Raw genomic sequence first — 24,375 nt, forward strand, 5'->3', positions numbered from 1 at the left:
CCCTCTCAGACGGATCTTCCACTCAGATGGCTTGAGTCAGGCTCACTTGCATGAGTGCGTCTTGTTTGTCAGTTTGTGTTCTAAAAAAACAGACTGATTTGACTGTTTATCTGTGTATAGGAGAGTGTCCGGTTCTTTCAGCAGAAGCACAGATGTGCTAACAAGTATGGGGTGACGTTTACTTACACAAGAGAAAAATAAGCTTTGACCTTAAGGTGTTTGACAAGTGAGAAGTGCTGTTGGAAATGGTTGTGGGTGTAAATCTTAATGCGATTCATCATGGTTCAACATGGGAATCACCTTTTATATATATATATTTATCTATGAGGTCACATTTAAAATAAATTGTAAAATGAATGTGTGTTGTGAAAGTAGAGCAGTTCTGATGCTCTGTAACACTCATTTTAAATGTTAACATACTGTCTCACTGTTTTACTGCAACAAAATCATACAAGCAACACACCTAAAATCAGTGAACAGCTATACTATTTTTTTTTTCCGTTTTATAATTAGTGTTTTACATTATATGCAATTGGCATTGTATTTTATAGTCAGGAGGTGTGCATTAGGACCAGATTGGATCAAATTAGCAAGTCTCAGATGGGATGTGGGAGCTCTGCAGACCTGCTGTTAGACCTCCTACTGCCATCATCAGCCTGTATGAGAGTCTTTGTTCAATGAGTTTAATGCAGTGGAAAAGAAGCACTTAACTGAACCTCTGCAGATCCAGAGCCTGTGTTCTAGTGGTGTTGAACACACAAAATGATGAACAACTCTTTCAAGTGAACAAAACATATTCAAATCAAGGTTCTTACCTTTGATGTCTTTTTCTGGCTTCGCAATTTATTATTAGTTAATTTACTTATTATAATTTATTTATTTTATAAAATTATAGAGAATGGATAAAAACAATAGATATACATTTGTGGGAAAACAGCATTAAAAAACAGCATTTCTGGAATCTACTTTGTATCTCAAAGTAGATTTTTAAATGAATCAGTTGAGTGAATGACTCATTAGTCAATAACAATAATGCTGTAACCTGCAGAAAAGATTCACTAAATCAATTTTTACTGAGGGCACAGATCCAAATAACTTGTATATCACTGAAAGGAATCCACTTGTGTTCAGAAAACGAGTATTAAAATCTGTGCAGTAAAATGTCTGTTTAAATTTGGCAGATTTCTGCTTTATAGGCAAATCATGCTCCAGCCAAATTTTGAGCAGGGCTTAGGGGTTAAGAAGTGGTGTCATAGCACACAGATTACTCCATGCTTCGCGGAAAAGTGATGACCGTGAAATCTGTCCCTTTATCCCATCAGCTGCACAGCAAGCTGTAACTTTAGCATCTGAGTTGACATGCAGAAGCAGACAGCCTCCACTCCCTAACCGCTGGCCGCAGCATGTTTGACTGGTTCATATGACGTTCTGCCTTCCAGACTATTTACTAGCAAGCGACTTGGTGCCTGTAATAGGGTCAGTAACCAATGTTTTCTTCTTTCTATCCACCAGGGGAGGATCCAGAAACTAGACGAATGCGTACAGTGAAGAACATTGCCGACCTGAGACAGAATCTTGAAGAAACCATGTCTAATTTACGCGGGACGCAGATTAGCCACAGGTTAGTGTTTGGCAGAGGTGGGGACAAGTCACACATGGTCAAGTCCAAGCAAGTCTCAAGTCTTAATCATCAAGTCTCGAGTCAAGTCTCAAGTCACAGATCAGATAAATCAAGCAAGTCAAGTCAAGCGTTCACCCTAAGCAAGTCAAGTCGAGTCCTGATAAGTTTCAAGTCAAGTAAAGTCAGTACTAAAATAAATAGAGGTAAATTTTGTTCGATACATATTTATTTTTGCACAGAAAATATGAACTTGTATACAATTATTATGTATCTTATTCATTATACATTTGCTATATATGAATCATACGCATATATGTGCTACATTAATATCTGATATATAATAAAATTAAATTGTGTTGTTTACACAAAACGTTTCGAGCCTAAGATGTATCGAGTCTAAAATGTATAATCCAGTCGTCTAATTCAATTTAATTGAAACAGTCTAAAATGTGTTGCATTTACAGAAAACAAGGTTTGCCATTAATCCACAAATGACTTAAGCTGTTAACTTTTTTAATGTGGCTAACACTCCCTCTGAGTTAATATAAAGCAATATCCCGGAGTAATTCATTTACTCAAACAGTACACTGACTGAACTGCTGTGAAGAGAGAACTGAAGATGAACACCGAGCCGAGCCAGATAACGAACAATCAATTGACTCGTTCTCAAGTCAAGATCCAGTTTCCGAGAACCGTTTCCTTCAGACGCGTCCAGCATTAAAATTCAGGTTATGCCACTGTTATAGCTAAATTCCCCAATACATCTATTTAAGAGACATATCAGTAATGATAATGGTCACATTTCTAATAAGTAAAAAAGAAAATGCAACCAGGGCCAAATTATGACAAACATAAAAGATTAATTAATTAACGTACATGAGTAATCGTTATAGATCTTAATGAAACTAACTATAAAGAGATTACTTTCTTACCTTTCTTTGTGGTTCTTGAAATGTCGAATGAAATTTGACGTTGTCGTGTCGGATATTCTTGCGTTGCATATTTTGCATCTGGCAAATATTTTTTTTATCGGAACGGTCCACTTCAAAGTCCTATTTGTGGAGCTCGACAACTGTCTGCCATGTTTGACGCAGTTTGAATTTTGCAGCGTTAAAGGCACAGACGCTGATTAGTGGTGCTGATGTCACAATCAATTTTATTGCTGATTGTTTATTATACGTTCAAGTCATTGTCGAGTCTTCCACTTCAAGTCAAGTCAAGTCTCTAGTAACTTGTTCTCAAGTCAAAGTCAAGTCAAGTCATTTTTATTCTTTAATCAAGCAAGTCGCAAGTCCTGAAAATTGTAAGTCATGTGACTCGAGTCCCCCACCTCTGGTGTTTGGCCATTGAGGAAAAATAGTGCAATGACAGATTTCCAGGCTAGTTAATGCTGGTTTAGCTCTAATTTAGCTAATGGACAGCAAAATGTAGATGGTGAAGCTGATGAACAAGCATGATCTTACTTGTAAAGCTTTTTGCAAAGTTGTCGCAGTGCGTTCTGGGATTGCCTTATCCACAAAGATATATATAGCAGTTGAGTAAGACATCATGAAAAGACAGTTCATTAGCTCCAAAGCAGTGACAGCTGCACTTTCCAAAAATTGGGTCTCTTTTGCCAATTTAATTTCTTTAAAGACAGAGCTCAGTTTGGCATTCATAAACAATGCAAACCCTTGCTGTGCCAACATCTTTGCTAACAAAGATGTTCACCAATCTCATTGTGAAAAGAAAAATGTGTTCATTTTTGTCGAGATAATCATTTATTAAAACACAAATTCCCAAACAGCCAATTACTGCAGAAAATACATAAGCGTAACCACATTTGTCCAGCCTATTTCAGCACCTCTCTCTTTATCTCACTCACAATGTGAATGTAATTTCACAGGAAAGTGGTTCAGAGGCAGCGCACTGACATGACAGATGGTGTTGGCCCTAACTCTCTCTCTTTCCCTCACTGGGAGCATCTTCTTTGGAAATCAATGCTTGGCCTTTTTTTTTTTTTATAGCACATTGCTTCTCAAAGGAGCCAAAAAGGTGTTAGACACTTCCTCACACTCCCTCGCCAGTAAAGCTAACCAGTAAAGAGCCCATGAATCAAAAAACTCCAACCCTTGGAGTTCATAATGGTCAGATATATATTGTTGACACACGGCTGTCAGGCTATGCTCGCAATGAATGAAGATAAGGAAAAGCTATTCTTCACTGTTACAAACTAAACCGAGTAATTCAGTAGAATATGTTTCATTACATCTGACAGATGGAAAGAAGATAGTGATCCAGCCAGGACTGTTTTAATTGTACGGAAGAGCTCCATTTTTCACCTTTGTGACACTGTTTGGCCGTCAGAAGGTTAAAGTGTGGTTTCCTGAGACATTGGCCCACTATGTGGATTCCATCATACATAGGGGAGTCTCAAAAGAGCTTTTCAAATTGACTTCCATTCATCTCCAAACCATATGGTATATATTCTGAAAGAGTATGGAATGTAAGTGTTCTTTCAGAAGCTTCTGCTCACATCTATTCACCGCTGTGTTGGGAACGCCACAAAGCTCCATTGATCTGAGCCTGTGTTCACGTTTTGAAAATTCTCAGAGATGAAATATTGTATTGATTGATGTTGTAGAATAAAAAAAATCCTTTTTCAAGGTCAAGACAACCTCTCTGTCTCGGAAAAAAAAGAGAAAAAAGTAAAGGTGAAGTGGGGTACAGCCAAGTATGGTGACCCATACTCAGAAATCTGGCTCTGCATTTAACGCATACAACGTGCACACACACAGCAGTGAACACACACACACCCAGAGCAACCTTTGGATTAAGAGTCCAAATCTCTAACCATTAGGCCACAACTTCCCAGCCTAGAAGTCTCTAGACTTAAAATCAAGAATCTCAAAAGGATTTATCAAATGTTGACTCAGAAAAACTATGTAGTTACTATATAGCTAGTTTACGTTAGTGTTAATTTTTTTCAGCCTTTTTAAATTTTGTCTTTGTCTAAGAGCAACGCCAATAACCAAACTGCTTTAAGACATGCTTTCTTGGGGCATTAAATAAATCTGCAAATACCAGTGAATTGGCAAGCGCAAATCTTAGTAAATTCCATTGCATGATTCATTTAAATACTCTCCTCCCATGAATTTACAGATCGAAAAGAAACCTCCTACAAATGCAAATTAAAAAAAGGTGAGCCACAGAAATAGCTCTAATTTTATGGAATTACATTTGCTTCAATAAAAATGAACGAAACTTTATAAAACTGAACGTAACTTTTTCAGAAACTATCAAAAATATGCCATTACAAAAGAAAAACAACACAATGAAAATGAAAAAAATTAACACAGTTGCACAAATGTAACAGGCTCTTCAAATATGCTTCATTTTTGTTAATGTTTTTCAAAGATTCATTTTCGCTGATTATGGATTCTGAATGCATTGCCACAGATTTCACTTTTGCTTCGCAGTTTTTCGTTTGGAGTTTTGACACAAACTTCTCGTGGGGTCGGGGTTAACAGTGATCTACTCTGATTGGATAGTGAGCTTTTGATGGACAGGTGCTCTCTGACCGGGAAGTACAGACGCCACTCAGTCAGTGGCGCCAGAGAGTGGCGCGCATATTGGAAAGCTCTCGCAGTGATTTGTATACTAAATATGTAAATAATATTTGACCTTCGATCGTCTCAGTCTGTAAAGATGAGCTCTTGTCCTTCAAGGCAGCTTGAAGTAAGCTTGTGTTACTGAATGACAATAATTACCCGCAACAACTGTTGCACACTAACATGAAAAACTTGTATCGATGTTATTGGTGACTTCAGTAACACAAGCTTACTTCAAGCTGCCTTGATGGACAAAAAGAGGAAGATGGCGCCACTCCGTCTCTCCTGAGAGCTCATCTTTACAGACTGAGATGAGCGAAGGTCAAATACTATTTACATATTTAGTAATACAAGGCACGACCTACTGTATTGCGTACAAATCACCGCGATCAAAGGCGGAGCAAATTCTAACAGTCCTTTCTTATTAGACACTGAGATTACATTCAAATAGTTTTCCATTTCTTTTAGAAAAACAGAGAAGACAGGTTTACAGTTGGAGAATTTGCATTTGTGAATGTGAAATTTGTTTAGGAACAAATTTAAATTAATAACAAAACTGATATTTTCGTTTGTGGGGTCATATTTCCCAAATATAATGTTTTTCATATGTACTGAGAAGTCTGGCAAAATTGTACACTTGACAAACACACCAATGCCATCCCAAAGTTTCTGAGTGTAGTGACATGACCAAAATAGTGTACAGTTTCTTCAGAACTCGAACAAAAAGAGCGTGTAAGATCAATGTCAGATTTAAATCTTTGTATAAACTTCTTTACAGGGTAGAACCTGTAAATATTTTTGCAGTAGAGACCAGATTAAATCACCACGAGAGCTTTCAATATGCGCGGCGCGTGCCACTGAGTGGCGTCTGTACTTCCCGGTCAGAGAGCACCTGTCCATCAAAAGCTCACTATCCAATCAGGGTAGATCACTGTAAACCCTGCCCCCATGAGAAGTTTGTGTCAAAACTCCAAACAAAAACTGTGAAGCAAAAGCGAAGTCTGTGGCAATGCATTCAGAATCCACGATCAGCGAAAACGAATCTTTGAAAAACATTAACAAAAATGAAGCATATTTGAAGAGCCTGTTACATTTGTGCGACTGAGTTAATTTTTTTTCATTTTCATTTTGTTTTTTTTTCTTTTGTAATGGCATATGTTTGATAGTTTCTGAAAAAGTTACGTTCATTATTATTGAACTAAATGTAATTCCATATAATTTCCCCCTGTGTGTCTTTAGTAAATTCGGATAGTAGTTTTTTTTACATCACATGAGGGTTTGCGCTGGTGCAAGTTGATAGTAAATCTGCCCCTTAGTCTTTTAAATTAGACTAAGTCTTACTCCTATGTCAGATGTACGTTTATTATATTTAGTCAACCTTGTCCTTGTATTATTATTATTATTAATTACTAATTGTTTTAAATTTTTATATTTTTCATTTTTATTGCAAAATCTTCAGTAGTGTACTAGAAATAGAATATTTCTTCTGTTTTACCCCATAACTTTAAAAATATAAAATATTTGTATATGTTTCCAGATTTATGTGTATGAAATTGCTAACCTTAACTAAACACTTATTTTACTCAAAGCATTTACTCAAATTTCACACAAATATTTATGCATTATGAATTTGGTTTTTGGAACCGCTTGTGTTAACTGACAAGCATGCTTGATATAATCTCAAAATGTTGGCATATTTATCAATCTAGAGCTTGTTTCATGTCTCATTGTATGTAGTGTACATGTGAATCAAGATTCCAAAGCATCATAAGCCATAACGGACTAATATGTAACTGATCAGCACCTCCCTATCTAGTAGAATCCCATAGGATCCCATTCATCTAATAGAATGTTGAAATGAAATAACCTCTAGCTCTTTTCCCACCGGTGGCTTCTGTAATTGTGTTCCTGTTTCATCTGGCCATTTGATTTCTGGCCGTCCGTTCAAGGGATAGCAGAGGAGGATGGCAGATTCAGAAAAATGCTGCAGTCTTACCCTTTCCCAATAGCACTAGCATGTTGCTAAGAAACGGGGGTTGTCGAGAAGACAAGACATCAGGAATATATATATAGTTGAACTGTCAGCTGTCATGAGGAGTGACATCAGAGAGGGAAATAAACGCTGGTGACTGGGCCAGAGGGGGATTCAGCTGATCAATAGATTAGAAAGAGCAACCTGCCCAAATCTGCTGCATCCAGTGACATTTACTTACTCCAAATACATGATTTATGGTCTTAGCAAGCCATGAACCTCAGCTTATACACTTCTTGTTGACTTAGTTTTTTGTAGACGAAAAGGAAAGTCATTGTTTCTTAGTTGGTCTGGGTTCTTTGTTCAACACTATTGGGAGTAGCACATAATACCATACTGCAGGGATGCTCACAATACACAGTTCCGGAGCCACTTTTAGAAAATGCAGGGCGACCAGATGGCTTTAAACCTGACCAAATTTAGCATCTAAACAAAATTCTGACAGATTGAAGTTTAAAAATGCTGCAAAAGGCATTCACATTTATTAACATTGATTATTAGGTGCGATTAAATAACAATGAACAGTGTTTTCACAGCATTGATTTTATCTTGAATTGTATGAATCGATTTTGTTAATTTAGAGTTTTTATTGATATTTTTAATTTGCATTTATTTTCATATTTTCAGTATTTTTTTTTACTTTAATTTGAGTGATTTATAATGTGCTTTGTGCAGTTTTATTGGTTGTTGTATATTTTTTTAATATTTCTGTCAGGTTTATTTTATATATTATTTTATATATTATTTTTATATATATATAAATATATATATAATTATTATTATTATCATTATTATCATTATTATTATTATTATTATATTATGGCCTAGATTAATAAATTGTGAAAAATGTTAGTTTATGATATTTAATGCATAATGTTGATAAACTGAACCTTATTGTAAAATGTTTCTGTACCCCAATAATTAAAAAATAATTATAGATTGCAAAACATTAGTAGTCCTTGCCTTCCTGCATGAATCCATCTAATACATTTCTGCCTGTACTAAAAATAAATAAATAAATAAAATAAATAAATAGGATTTATTTCTTTAAAGTAATTGCTTACTTCAAAGACGTTGCTAGTAAAATTTTACAAATAACTACAAACAAACAACAAAGTAACACATTGAATTAAACATGAAATTTTGAAATATTTGAATGGTATGGTATTTTCTTTAAACATACTTCCGTAATCTTTATTCAAATGATTCCTACAGTGTACCCGATCAAAGCACCCTTCTTTTTTTTGCTTGTATGTTTGTATATGCATGCTTCTCATTTTTATTTGTCTTTGTCCACATACTGGCACTATTTTAATAAAAAACTTCAAATGAATAAACTGTGTTGTGTTCAGACTGCAAAATTCAATGTTACTGCTCAGATGTCCTATCTATACAAAAACACTGGTCAGCCATGTATATGACCATCACTGGCTTGTTATCCATCCTCCATTGCTGCTGAGTCACACGTCTCTGGTGTATTTCATAACAAGAGCATCCACACACAAACAGAACATGCTTTGATAGCCACACTTAGCGCTGGCGGCCACCCTTTCAAATATACCAAGCACAGCAGAATAACAATAAGCATGAAGCTGTTTCTGTAAATGAGAGCTTTGGATCGTTCAGTACAATTAAACTGTAGCTCACTTTTTCACAGTATTTGAAAGTGTCTCTCTTTCATAGGACCTTGTTAACCTGCTTGCATGCTAAGCTAACCACTAATGAGACTCATTTTGAATTGACTTTGATGATGAGGATATTAATATTCCGGCGTTGTAGTCCTGACAACATCGCCTTGTGCCGATGACTTATTTGTTAAGTTACACTCATTTTTGCCCCCTGCTGTTGTCCCCTCATGCAAGTAACTGACTCTCATATTATTGTGGATTTGTTGCTTGTAAAGATTGTTTAAACAGACTATTTTATGTTCATGAATAATGCTGAATATTTATATTCATTCTAAGATTAAACAGCACCTCAAAATTTACCCTAGAAATGGAAAAATGTCCCTGTAATGTGATTGTCTCACCACGAGAGAGCGCTGTTGCAGGACAGTCTTCTTTCGTTATGGGTGTGTCAAGATGCATCTGCATTTGAGCATCTGTCCATATGCTGTTTTCTCACACGTTCCCGCATCAACAAGCTTGTGATGTGTGGAGACGCCTATGCACACGTCAGTTCACACATTGATAGTCACGCATTCAGAGACGTGGATGGAGCACTTATCAAGGGTCAGGAGGTCAGACTAAAGTTGTGCCCGTCCTAACATGCTTGTTGATGGGCTGCTGCTTGTTGAAGTGGATTAGACACGATGAGAATAGCTTCCATTTTATAGAGAGCAGGAATCAAACACAGCCACATTGGCAATCTTTCTGCTTCAGCTGAGTCCTTCACACCACGCTGAACACTCACAACCTACAGATAGAAGACCTGCTGTGGAGAGAGACTCGGTCTAATATAGATATGTCAAGGATCTGATGTGGGCAGGATCTTATAAAGACACTACTGTATGTATCAGCTTAGTTATTATCATTTTGAATAGTTTTTTTAATAGTTTTACTTTATTTGATTATTTTTGGGTGCCATTTTTGCCCTTTTAATTGTGATAGGACAGTATTTAGACAGGAAGTGAAGTGGGAGGAGGGGGGGTGGGATGGGGAAAGGAGCTCGAACTCGGGACACCTGTCGCACAACGCTATATGTCGACACACTACCCACAGGGCTATTGGCGCTGACATTTATTTTAATTTATTTTATCTTATGAACGGCCACATTTCATGTTAACTAAAATAAAATAACTCATAGCTGTTTATTTTATTATTTTTATTTTTGGACTGCCAAATTTCAGGTTAACTAGTATAAATTAACTGTGCGCATTGTTAGTAAATCACCTGCAGAATTTGCCCCTCCCATCGGCACTTTTATGGAAAGCACTACCATTCAAAACTGAGCAAATTATTACTTTTACTTAGCACAAATGTGTCAAATTGATCAACATTGACAAAATATATTCATAATGTTGCAAATTATTTTATTTGGAGCTTTCTATTTATCAAAGAATCCTGAAAAAAATGGTAACAGTTTCTACAAAAAATATTAAGCAGCACAGCTGTTTTCAAAACAGCATATTAGAATAATTATAACACTAGCTTGCTCTTTATTCTTTTTCTATTCTATCTGTTTTCTTTATATTTATTATATTATTTAAAAGCCCTTGGTATGTGTACAGTGTTTAAGCAAACTGAGACTTGTTATAGCACTTATATATCATTGCTCTTTTGTTGTTTTTGATTGCTTCCACTGACTTGCTTCCTCATTTGTAAGTTGCTTTGGTTAAAAGCGTCTGCTAAATGACTAAATGTAAATGTAATGTAGAATGATTTCTGAAGGATCGTGTGATTCTGAAGACTGGATGCTGAAAATTCATCTTTGCCATCTCAATATATTATTAAGATATATTCAAATAGAAAACAGTTATTTGAAATCTTAATAATAGTTCACAGTATTAGTGTTTTTACTGTATTTTTGCTCAGATAAATGGAACTTGGGAGAACATAAGATACTGTTTTCGAGAACATTTAAAAAATCTTACTGACCACAAACTTTTAGAAAGTGGTGATACAATTGTTTTGTAACGAATCAGCTCAGTTGTCAATCATATCTGAGTATTCAACATATAAGTCTGAGTCAGTGCAAATAGTCAAGACACTTGGTGGATATTTTCTCTCTAAACTTAAAAACAGTGCTGCATTGCAGGGTACAGATCTGTCCTCAAATTGTCAAGCAGACTCCTCACCTTATCCCTTTAAATGCCATGTCAGCTTCTTTCGGAAGCAGGATATTGATCTAATTACCCAAATCCGCCTGCAGTCCCAAAATTCTCTTCTCTAATCTCCTTCACTTCCTCTATTTTTTTTCTTTGTAGTACCCTTGAGACAACATTCGACACCACTGTAACTACAGAAGTGAACGGTCGTGGCCTCCCCGCCCTCTCAAGCCGCTCCTCCCCAATGTCTTGGCGTCTCGGCCAAGCGTCGAGTCCCCGTCTTCAGGCCGGCGACGCTCCTAGCTACGCTCCGCCCAGATCCAGTGCCAGCACCACTGCTCGCTATGGTGACCCCTCGAGGTTATTATACACTGCCCCCCTGAGGAGAGCGGCCGCCTCAGGGGCTCGAGGGCCAGAGCCGGGAGAGAAGGGTGGGGTCTTGGAGACGGGGCCTGAGGTGGATGTGACCGGATACGGGAGCGATGGTGACATACTCGCCAAGAATGTACACGCAGATAATATCAGCGGGTAAGAAACTATGAATTTAGAAACCAGGTTGAAAAACAAACAAGGCCTTTTTTTTTTTTACAGATGAGATTATTATAGTTTCATCAGGTAGGGTCAAACTATCAGTCACTTTTTCTGTTGCCGTATGCAATGTTCACAAAAGGAAGGCTGTTTGAAAAAATGATGATCGATTTATAACATTTACACACATTCCATCAGAGCAGAGAAGCAGTTGCAACTGTCTCCCAACATCCTTATGTGGGTGAGAAACACCGTCATATATCTCTGTTTGGAAGAATAGCTCAGGGTCACATATACATCACTGTGCGATGCACTATTGCTTCTGCCCTTGCTGTCTCAATGCTGATGAATAGATGGAGAAAGAAAAATAACACTAGAAATGAAGTCTATAAAAGACTGACTCGCACGGGAACTGAAGTATTGCTACTTGAACCTGAAGAAACTAGCGTGAAAGTGATGGATTTGCGAATATTAAAAACACAATAAAGCTCCTGCCGTCAAAGCTGCAGGCAGTACATCAGCCTAAAGCAGCAATTAGCTGAAGCATGAGGCTAATTATCAGAACATTAATGTTTTTGGTGTTCTCTCATCTGTGACGTGTTCATAACTCACTGACTCACACCTAGGAGCATTAACACAAAAATGATGCTCATATATACACACAAAGAAGTGTTAAGTATATTTTTTTATATTTTGAATTAGTTTTATTTGATGTTTTCAGTTTTTATTTGATATTTTCAGTTTTTATTAGAATTTTAGTTTGTTTTAGTAATTTTGTATGTGTTTGCCATTTTTCTTTTTATTTCTGTTTTAGTCATGTTAGTGCAGTTTTGTCCATCTTATATTTATATTTCAGCATTATTTCAGATAAAACAATATTGTTTTAATAGTTTATTTGGTTTTGATACAACAACACTGACACAATGAAATGTATTTCCAGCTGGTGGAATGACCTCCCAATCTAAATTCGTACAGAGTCTTTACTCATCTTCAAGAAACATCTAAAGACTCATCTTTTTTGACAGCACTTAACCAACTAATACTAGCACTTTTCCTTTTCTTGTCTTTTCATTTATAAAAATAAAAAATGAAAAAATAAAAAAATAAACCTGGCTATGCGTTCTATACTTGTATACTGTTGTTGTTCTCTTGTTGACCTGACTGCTTCTATTGTTCTCATTTGTAAGTCGCTTTGGATAAAAGTGTCTGCTAAATGATTAAATGTAAATTTATTTTGATGTCGCTTTTTAATATAGAATAAAATTATATATATATATATACAGTACAGACCAAAAGTTTGGACACACCTTCTCATTCAAAGAGTTTTCTTTATTTTCATGACTATGAAAATTGTAGATTCACACTGAAGGCATCAAAACTATGAATTAACACATGTGGAATTATATATGGAATTATATACAAGTGTGAAACAACTGAAAATATGTCATAATGTAGGTTCTTCAAAGTAGCCACCTTTTGCTTTGATTACTGCTTTGCACACTCTTGGCATTCTCTTGATGAGCTTCAAGAGGTAGTCACCTGAAATGGTCTTCCAACAGTCTTGAAGGAGTTCCCCGAGAGATGCTTAGCACTTGTTGGCCCTTTTGCCTTCAGTCTGCGGTCCAGCTCACCCCTAAACCATCTCGATTGGGTTCAGGTCCGGTGACTGTGGAGGCCAGTTCATCTGGCGCAGCACCCCATCACTCTCCTTCTTGGTCAAATAGCCCTTGATGCCTTCAGTGTGACTCTACAATTTTCATAGTCATGAAAATAAAGAAAACTCTTTGAATGAGAAGGTGTGTCCAAACTTTTGGTCTGTACTGTATATATTACATTAAGAAAGGAATTTACCAAAAACTTAAATGTCAATCTTCCCATTCCAAACTGGAATTTAATTGATATTTTCGAGGAATGAATGAATGAATGAATACATAAAAACATATATACATAGTTCATAAAGCTCATGCACTGCAGTTTTTTTTTTATCAAACAACTTTGTGTGAGAAACAGGCTGTAATTGAAGTCATCATTCTCTGAATATCCCTGTCATAGCTCTCAAATACAATTTGTGCGTCTGCACAAACTTACAAGACATGCAAGGACCAATAGCATTTGCCCACACTGAAAAACATGGTCAAACTAAATTTGAGTAAATGATGAACAATTATTCATTTTCTGGGTGAACTGTTTGTATTCCCAAAAGGCTATAACCTATATATAACCTCACTTTATTTAAACCCACTAACATAACCCACGACGAATGTTCTCAGATAATAGTTCACTATTATTTTGTTGTTTAATTATAAGGTACCACACTGATGGGGGCCTTTACTCTCGGAATGTCGACCTCTACTCTCGAAATGTTGGACGCCCACCTGAGATGCCACCTGCTCAAGAGGTCGTTCAGAAAGGGGTCAAAGAGATGCAAGGGGAAGACAGGTAAGACCTCCTGTCATGGATCAAACAAATAAGAGTTCACCAATACATTTACTTCATTGAAACAGCCAAGTGTTGACAGGTTGAGAGGAAAGTAAGAAGTTTTGACAAGATTTAAATGAATGTGTGACACCTTCCATAACCATGGGATATTGGCAATTTTTTTTTTTTAATGAGTTCATTACATTGCTGGTCTCATACACTGTGTCATTTGATACTTTTCTTATTTTTTTAATCCACGTGATTTAAATGAATGTAACACCATTTCGTGATGCCTAACTCTTTCAAGACTTTTACAGAGTTCAAGTCAGGTGATGAATGAGATTCAGTGTTTGATGGACAATCCTGTGATCAATGATCTTTGTCTGTGCTGTTCGAGAGCAGAGATTAATGACTGGGATGTGACTGTAACTGATGAGGTCCAGACGGTATCACAGCGGCCTGTCAGTCTCATATGACCTGCATCTTGTCTGCTGCCAAACATCTTTTTAGTATCTGTATATAAACAAATCTTTGCAAATCTAAAATGCAAAGCATATTTTGACAGGATTCAACTGTTGGTTAGTTTCACATAGCTGGTGCAGTCGGCATAATGCCTCTTCTACATAAGAGCTTATTTGGACTGAAAATTGCTTGATTATATATCAAGCAACCTTTTGGCCAAAATCAATTAGTGACCGAACATCAGTGTGTACAAGACGTTTAGGGTCGTGCATATAAAATCGGTAATTTCGGTAAAATGTAATTCTGAGAACTAAATGAAATACAAGTGTGTTAAACAATATGTTGTTTACTTTTTCCTAGTAGTCAAGCAAAGGATATTTTATTTATTTGGTTATTCATTCATTTTACTGTAGGAATAACCAGTAGGATTGTTAATTGTAAACTATTTAGCCTGTTTTAAAATAATGATCATAACCAATGTTAATTTAGTATAATTGAGATACTATTGTTATATTTATAGTTGTTATTTTTTATATTTTTGTTAAAGTTTTTGTCATTTTGTTGTGGTTTTTCTTTTTTTTTCCTTTTTAGTATGTTTTTGAACGTCTATTTTTATTCATTTAATTTATGTTAATATGTTGAGTTCAACTTAATTAAATTAAGAAATATTACCTTTGTGGAACTAGCTGTTTTTTTATTTATTTATTATTATTATTGTCTTGTATTTTATTTATTCATGTAACTTTTTTCGTTGCATTTTTAGTTTTAGTTAACTGTAATAACCCTGATCATAACCACAACAACAACCACTAGTAGTAACAGTAGTATTAATATTAGTATTATAAAATTTTATATGATATGATCCGTGTACGTTTCATTGAAAGTGCATGATGCAATGATGAAGTTTGGAGCTTATGATTTTGACAGCTCTTGCCATTTCTGTGTACAGTTTGCGTTAGACAGTTCCGTCCATGGACTACCTGCTGCTTCGCTTTGAATTCTTGGCATTCAAACAGTTTCCATTCCCCACCGGTGTCAAATGTTTTTCACAACCTAAAATCCAGTAAGCTGGCAGAGTCTCGAGCCTCAGGGAGGCATCGTATTTTGGTCTTGCCTCCAGTAACAGTCAGTCATTCTGTGGAGGAGGATCAGCTGTGCTGAAGGTCCCCAGACTGAACCTCGCTCCCCAGACTAATGAACCCCACCTGTCCAAAGGGGATGTGACTGAAGAAAACTGTCAGCTCAGAGCCCCTGCGACTTTAGATTGGCACTGAGTATTCTCTCTCTCCAATCATGATAGCTTTCACTTTATTTTAGTAGCATATCATTTATTTTATTGCTGTGAATGATTACTGAATGTTTAGTAGTCAGTACCTGTGTGTTTTATGCTTTTTATTTCACCGACCCCTGACTCTCTGACCAATTACCAGCTCTAATTGGCAAGATAAACATGATCCCTGTGTGCTTGTTCTCTGTGCGCTGTGATGTTATGGGGTGGAGAGAGCAGAATGTTCCAGAGGGACTCATTACAGTCGCTGCGTAATGTCGTTCCGAGTCCGAATCTGACTCTTCTCTGCAAAGCACTGATAATCTGCAGCATCACTTTGGTTCCTGCTGCAGTAATCTGAATAATACTGAAAATTAATCAAAACAAGATTAAGATTAAGACTTAAAGATTAACTGTTTTTAATATAAGTGGTGTTTCCAAGGATTATGGGTTAGTGATTTGATCAGACGCCGAATATTATATTATATTATATTATATTATATTATATTATATTATATTATATTATATTATATTATATTATATTATATTATATTATATTATATTATATTATATTATATTATATTATATTATATTATATTATATTATATTATATTATATTATATTATATTATATTATTTGGTGAATGGGGATAGCTTGTATTTTCTTCCAAAAATGATGAACATACTTAATATTGTACAGGGTTTTTTGTTTTTTAAGGGTTAAGAATTTAAATAGACAATATTAATTAATTAAATAGACAAGTTATGTTATATTTGTATTATGTTGTATAATATACAATATAATGTAATATATTGTAATGTTGTTATAAATAAATAAGTATATATTGTTATATTGCATGATATTTTATATTTTAATTATACAATAATTATATAAAATCTCATTGATATTAGACAATTGTAAAGTTTATGGTATCAAAAGAAGAGTTTTCACCAAATGGGAACTTTTGTTCTTATTTTGCAACACTGACAAAAAAAAAATACATATATATATATATATATATATATATATATATATATATGTATTTTAGCCCATTTTGATTGACCCTAAAGAGAAGACAGAAGCAAAAAAAATGATGCGAGCCAGACTCAAAGTAGCATTGCCTACATGAGCATCCAGGCAAAGGCTGAAGTGTTGACATATGCGGCTGATGTTAGCAATACATATCATCGCTCAACATGCTGGAGGCTCGCTAACTTTCATCCGTTTGAAATAAAAGAGCCAGTCAGTAGTGTGTTTGCATACTGGCAGTGTGTAGTAGTGTAACTGTGGCTGTCATATGCTTTGAGCGGCCATCTGTGTGTAGTACCTCAAAGAGTGTGACTGCTGAGATTTGGGCATTTAAACAAAGCTTACTCCCTCTCTCTCCTGCTGTGGCGTGTAGCTCAGTTTGAAACCCTCAGGCTGGGGAAAATGAGATTATTTCAATCTGCTGTTGCCCTTTTAAAACTCTGACTGCTGAATAAGCAGTGATGCAGCCCGGGCCAACAGCAACACGTCTCCCGTATAATGGCAATCTCATAGAAATCCAGCCTAACGTGCAAAAGTGGGCTGCTGCTAGTAAATCTCACCATAATCTCACAGTGTTGCCTTTAGTAATCCTGTAATATATTCATTAAAAAGACAAAAGACAGCGTTGACTTGCATGAAACAGGTCATTTGAAGCCTTTGCAGGCTGAATGGAATGGGAATTGAGTGTCTGTCTGACAAAAAGTTTTATATGCATCATTGTGATGATGTCTGGAAATCAGTTACCATGAGATTAATCCAATGGTGGCTAAAAGACTTTATCTATAAATACTCCCATCATGCAACATAGATGAGGCATGGCTAGCGGCAGCTCCGAGGTTGAGAAAGCAGGACCCGTGCGACAGCGAGCGGACATGAATAAGTAAAACCCTTCGCTTTCAGAATCAGAGAAAAAGGCTGGCTGCTTATGACAGCTTGCTCTGCATTTTTGTACTTGAAAGGAAAACTTTGGGGATTGGGTTGTGTTATTCGTGAACAGGGAGTGAGAGCGAGCGAAGATATGAGGGTTTGTGTGTGTTTGAAGGACTGATGTTAAACTGATCTGTGGTTTTGTTATTCTGTGGTAAACAGCGGGAGGATTTTGTAGGGATGTGATTTCACAGTCATTTACAAAGATTCCTATTAGACAAATGTGGTTTTGTGACTGATTCAGTGTTTTTATACACAAGTCTGACAGGATGAATTATTATTCTAAACTGAAAATGATTCAAATTCTCACACCTTCATTTATCACACTGAAATGGAGTCATGGAGTTCTTTCAGGTTATAGATGGTCACCGTACTATCTCATTTGGTGCAGGAAATAACTCGCTAATTGAGATTCATTTGCTCGCTTCATAAATTAATGACTATTCTTGCCCTGCTCCACAAAGCTGCTCTTTTAACTCATTATTGATTCCTCACCATTAGATTTAAAGGTTAATATATATGTGTGTGTGTGTGTGTGTGTGTGTGTGTGTGTGTGTGTGTGTGTGTGTGTGTCAAACGATTAATATTACTAAAAAGTTTTTGTTTACATAATGTATGTGTGTAATGTATATTTGTTATAAATAAATACACAAAAATACAGTATATATTTCGAAAATATTTACATGTATTAACATGTATATATTTATATTCAGATAATTTATATTATAAAAAAATATATTTAAAATATAAACAACTTCTTTTTTTAAATATATTCATGCATGTGTGTGTGTGTGTGTGTATTTATATATACATAATAAATATACACAGTACACACACAAATATTATTTAAACAAAAACGTTTATTTTGAAAGCGATTTATCACGATTAATTGTATATATATATATATATATATATATATATATATATATATATATAGGGAGAGTTTGAGAGAGAGAGACTTTAAAAAAACAAACAAAAAACGATATTTGTTTTATAATTGTATCTAATCAAATTTATATCAAACATCAAACAAAGGTTGAAAATTGTCAGTAATTCAAACAGGTTATAATTTTTAAACCATAATATATAGATTTTATTACACTTATATTGTGGTTTGTCTCCAAAATGCAAAATACACTTTTTTTTTTCAAAACATGATGGTGCATTATGTGCAGTTTATTAATAATCTAGATAAAGTGCATTGAAATTGCAAAAACAAGTTAAATTGCTTATTAAAAGTGGATAGGTGCTTGATAAGGTGGTTTAATGATAACTATGTTTTCACCATTTGAAAACATATTTGAAGTCTCTAGTAAAACTCTGCAATTTCCATCCATGTTTCCCATGACTCCAGATACTGAGACCCCCTGCCAGCCTCCCGGTTTGTGTTTCCTTCCATTTGCATTCAAGACCATCCATCAAAGTCCACCAAATCAACCAGAACCTGACTCTAGACAGTTTATGGTCAACCCACATAGTTTCTTTCCTCAGAAGTAACAGTTTCATGTTAATACAATTTTCTCTTCTCTTGAGACTTTTCTACATAATTTTCAGTATACAGACTCTGTTGGTATATCAATGTAAATCTCTTCAAACTCCCCCAGGGATGTTAATGTATGTCATAACTATCGGCATAGTTTTCTAGAATGAATGATACAAAAATCAAGCCATTCTTTCTCTGCTTGCATTGTCTGGGTTTTTGGGATTCCTACTCAATTCTTCATGCAGACGGTGTGCATCTGTTTAAATAATAGATTTAATAGGAAACTCTGCTAGTGACAAACACTGTTCAAAGTCAGTAAGTAATAGAGCACTTGGATTGATCATTGCCCTGGGGATGTAAACAGAAACACTGTCCGCATAAACAAACAAGAGGTTTCATTAGTGCCCAGGCAGAAATGCATTACTACATTATGTAGTGGGTTTTTCAACTTTTTAAAGCAGAAGACCTCTAAATATAAAGTCTCACTTTCTATAGTATAAAGTCAGATATATATTTTTAGACTCATTTATACTGTGTAGTATATAAAGTAGTAATTGTATGTTGTCATTGCACTTAATTCAGAAGCAAATACTAAAATGTTATCTTGAATATATTATTTATTCACAGTAATATTAATATAAATAAAAAATAAATAAATTCAAAGCAACTTATTAATATATATATATTATAATATATATTTGTTTTTATTACATTTTATGTTAACTTGTAGTATATATTTTAGTTTCCTGTCTGTCTGTCTATTTGTTTATTTTTTATTTTTTTTATTTTTTTTTGGGGGGGGGGGGGGGTATATAGACAGTATTGAGTGCATTCTCAGACAAAATTGATCTCATTATATTTATTTTATAAGGAACAAATGGGACCGAGCCAGATTGGGCACATGCACTGCTGTGGTAGAAACAGAATAATGAGGATTGGACATTTAGACAGATTTTTTTTAGCACGATCACCACAGTCATACTGTTTATCAGCTGTCCTTTCTACATGTTGTCATACAATTACTAATCAACAATGAAGTTTACTGCTTCCGTGATTGTGGGTTTGTCTGTTTGAAGCTTCTATAGCCCTGAGTGGTGCCAGTCTATTGATTTACAGAAGCAGTGCTGTGTATCTGAAGCTCAGGTCTGAGGATTTAGCGTTTCGTGGTGGCTATTTGTCGATTTCCTTGGCAATGCAGAAATCAAGTAAAAAAAAATTCACTCAATCCAGTGGAGTGACGTTTGACTGTCCCTGATTTCATAAGAGACGTTGTCATGCCCTGCCTCCACAAGGTCATTTCTTTCAAACTGATTTAATTCATAATTAACTTTAAATGATGCATTTTGTTAAGGCCAGTATGCATTTATTTAATCAGGACCATTAAGAATTTATAAAGAGGAGCTGGATATTTTCATTTCCCAAAGTTTTAGCGCATTAAGGTCATTGTGCGTCATTTCCCTTGTGCTACCCAGCAAGCAAACTTCAAGTTTGACCCTGACTCTGACTTTGATTGGAGTCTGTCTCTTCTGGCAACGCCCCAGTTGGTTGAGGATGTCTGAAGCATTTCTCAGAGTGCATGATGGGCCCAGGGGAGGGGTGAGGTGTGGGGGGTGGGGTGGAGCTGTAAGAAGTGGCGAGATGTCGTTCTCTTCCCTTCAGCCTGTGTTTCGTAACCAAGCAGGTGGGTTGCATTATTCCTCTATCTTCTTTCCCCTCCTTTTTTCCCTCTCCTTTGCTTTTCTTCTTTTGATTTCTCCTCCCCTGGAGCTACAGCATGACATGGGCAGCTTGCACACAGACAGACAGCATCAATCGCAAAGCGGTGAGTTAGTGTTCACCCTTTCGCCTCACTCAATACTGGTCACTGGTTTTGAGACATACTTTGGTACGTTGGTGAGTCTAACAGGCCTGTCTTCATTTGGTTTAATGTACAGCTAAAGCTCTAGATATTAACATCAGGTTAGTACAAAATACTGTGTTTTCATTTTTTGATGAATGTTAAGAAGATTTACTCAGTTAAATTGGATTATTCTTTATGTTGTACATTTGAAAAAGCTGTCAGTGTGCGGTTTTATCAGCTTCAAAATTAAAAGACTGCTAAATGCTGTAAGTTTTCCCATTGAGGATCATTGGATAGCAGACATTGTTTCTGTAAATGAGGGTTTTTTTTGTTTTTTTTTTCAATTTATTAACGTGGCATCATGAAGAATTAAAAAATATTTAATATTGCATCATGTCCTTAAGACTTTTTATTGTAATCTTTGAATTCTTGTATTTCTTGTTTGAGGATTTAAGTAGATTTATATAGGTGGAAATGACAGAATTAGTTCTTTATACATGTATATATATATATATATATATGTACAGATACAGGACTGTTATGCAACCATGCAGACAATGGTTAATTTCCTCTGAAATGTTGGTTTTCTATAATTACTCCACAGCATGAAACATATTTAACAGACCAATGGACACAGCTAGCGATCGAGAAATTGATTTGTTTTGATCCACGCAGGATGCAAATCTATTTTTATTGAGTGTTATTGTTGCATGGTTCTTTCATCACTGAATATTGCATGAGAATATTACTGTATGCTTGAATGGACATTTGCACCACACACTCAATGAAAGTAAAGTGAATGCCTGCACTCATACTGTGAGGCGTAAAGAAAAAAAAAAGCAATCACAAGTGCGTGAGTCAAAAACAGTCAGAAACACATTTTATGTAAATAATCTGTGAATTATGGATGGGTTGTAACTAGAAAATACATCATCTTCAATAAGACAGAAGTGGAGGCAAACATTGCAGGCAGTATGAGTGTGTTTTCTCAGGCTGAAATTGCTGTCATGAATGGACAGGTGTCTAAGGACATAGTCCAGAGACTGCATGTAACCCTGGTCTGACTGTCAGTCCCATCACAAATACAACAGCACAGGAAAAATTATTCAATAAAATATTCAGCCCATATAGGCAAGCTTCAAGGGCAGCTCTCTCAGGTCTTTATCTCGCCAGCAGCATTAGGTCTGACTGTTTAAAAAAAAAATTAAAAAAATTATATATACTGAATCGCAGGGGATTCATGTTGTACAGTCCCAGTAAAGCATACCAGATCGTGGTAATCAGCTGCTTCTTCCACAGCTTAGTGCTCTGATTTTATTAACTATTGACTTTTAGCATATAAAGCATAGCATTTTAGCAATTTTTTTTTCATGATGCATAGTGGCCTAAAATGGAAGAGAGGGGATAGAAAAGGAAAATTTATGACTAGGCTTGGAAAACATATCTGCTTAATCACGATTCATTTTAAATAAGAAACACTGAAACAGACAGCATGCATATTCCTGTAAAATGGCAGCAGATAACTCAAAAGTGGACTGTTTGTCTCATTGTATGCTGAGGCAGAGATTCCTACCTCCCTAACAGACTGCTTATGATATATTTAGCCTTTTCCGGGATCCACTGCTGTCTGTAGGGCATCGCATTTCTCAAAAATCAAAAACCAAAAAAAAGAAAGAAAAGAAATGTACCACCCTAGATATTCACTGACAGACACCTCATGGCTATTGTGCTGAATTAACTGTGCCAAATTTTAGTCAAATGTTGAGGTAATTATTCACTACTTCATTAAAATATTAATTGATTAATTGATATTTAGGTTCATTTCCATGTGTTCAAGAGAACAAACAATTATATTCTGCCGAATAAGCATAAGAAAATGTAAAGAAAAAAGATTATGCTTTTAAACTATCAAACTGTTCAAATTCTAGTCATGTGCTTTGTAGAAAGCCTTGTAATGTTATCTTAAATTGCACTTAAAAGAATTTTGCCATCATTGACAATGTGCTTTGATATATATAAAATTTGTCACAGTTCATTTCTCATGGTCAATTACCGCGAATTTATATTTGAAATGCTGCCCATGGCCCTAAGCATTAATTCTCAAAATTCAAGATATTATGAAATAATATGTAAAAGTAAGTCCCAAAAATAAATTTTTAACATACATACCCAAAATGAGATAATTTGTTTCCTATGTGCAGTGGAGCTTTAAAGTAGAGCTTTAGTCACCATTCTGGCTGCATAACAGTGATGGTGCTCTTTTCCTACTGATGTCATTCTCTCGAAGCAGTGGGCACACTCAGCAGGGACAAGGGTGTGTGGCAACAAGACTGTCAAGGTGACCTTAACCAGTGAGCCCCTGCCAAAAAATGTCCCGCTGGCAAAGGATTCCCACCTAAGCTTGAGTACCACAGTTTTAGATATTTACTGTTACATTGTGGGAGGGCAAATGCAGAAAAAGCTCTCAGGCAGGGTAAGGTTTCAGCAGACTGCATAATAGGAAACTGTCAACTGGACTTGAGCATTTGGTGGTTATTGATTTGTGTAGGTGCTCTGTTGCAACACTTTGCACTTCAACTTGCAGTATTAAGCTTGATTTAACAATTGTCTGAATTCAGGACTGCCAGCACATCATAGCACCAAACAAGTCAATAACTCTACCCAGGTGTTAAAGCATTAGCTGCTAATGTGTATCAGGCCACTAGATTCTGAAGTCATTTCACTCTTGAAAGGTTCCAACTAATGCATTGTTTAGACACAAGTTTTAGGCACAACCATTGTTGATGTTATCAATAGATTTTAATGATTATTATGCTTGAAAGACTGAGAGGATCACAAGTGAGACTATCTGCCAAGTATAGACTAATGTTGTGTAGCAGCTTTTTGCATTAATATAGAATTTGTGCATATGTTACACTGACTTCAAATGCCCATCTAATCATATTAAAGAAACCGGTCTGTTGTATAATAGACTTTAAAGTTTGGCATGTCTAATCTTTAATTTACATCATTATATAACAGTATCAGATCTCCAGCAAAATGTGCCAAGTGCTCCTGGAGTTAAATAAGGGAGAAAGGATTTTGAAAAATCAATAATGATATTTTTAGAGTGATTGCGCACATACTCGCACCCACCGAGCCTCTTTCTAATGCTAGAATCTTCAGAAACACCCACACGCTGGTGTTAAGAGCCCTGCGGGGTCTCTAACAATTATTATCCAGTCGCTTTCAGCCTCTCAAACTTTTTCTTTCCTTCTCGCTCTGTCCTGCATACATTATAAAAGTTGAGCGAATCTTTACTAGCTCGTCAAACATTTCAAAAAGAGAAACATCCTGGACAGGCACGTCTCCTGGGTAGATGTGAATATAATGAATTTTCAATGCCAACACTGTTCTGTAAGCATTACTCAGA

General features: G+C 35.7%; 1 protein-coding gene across 4 annotated transcripts in view; it reads left to right on the forward strand.

Annotated features, from left to right (window-relative positions):
- LOC132105860 (neuron navigator 3) overlaps positions 1-24,375 on the forward strand; it is a 169,610-nt gene that overhangs the window by 113,111 nt on the left and 32,124 nt on the right. For all 4 annotated transcript variants that reach the window (XM_059511319.1, XM_059511320.1, XM_059511322.1 and 1 more), the window contains exons 10-12: positions 1,513-1,621; positions 11,169-11,537; positions 13,845-13,976. In XM_059511319.1, the coding sequence (XP_059367302.1) occupies positions 1,513-1,621; positions 11,169-11,537; positions 13,845-13,976 (610 nt within the window). The remainder of the gene's footprint in view (positions 1-1,512; positions 1,622-11,168; positions 11,538-13,844; positions 13,977-24,375) is intronic.

Source organism: Carassius carassius, chromosome 26 (assembly GCF_963082965.1).
Source record: "Carassius carassius chromosome 26, fCarCar2.1, whole genome shotgun sequence".
Classification (NCBI taxonomy): domain Eukaryota; kingdom Metazoa; phylum Chordata; class Actinopteri; order Cypriniformes; family Cyprinidae; genus Carassius; species Carassius carassius.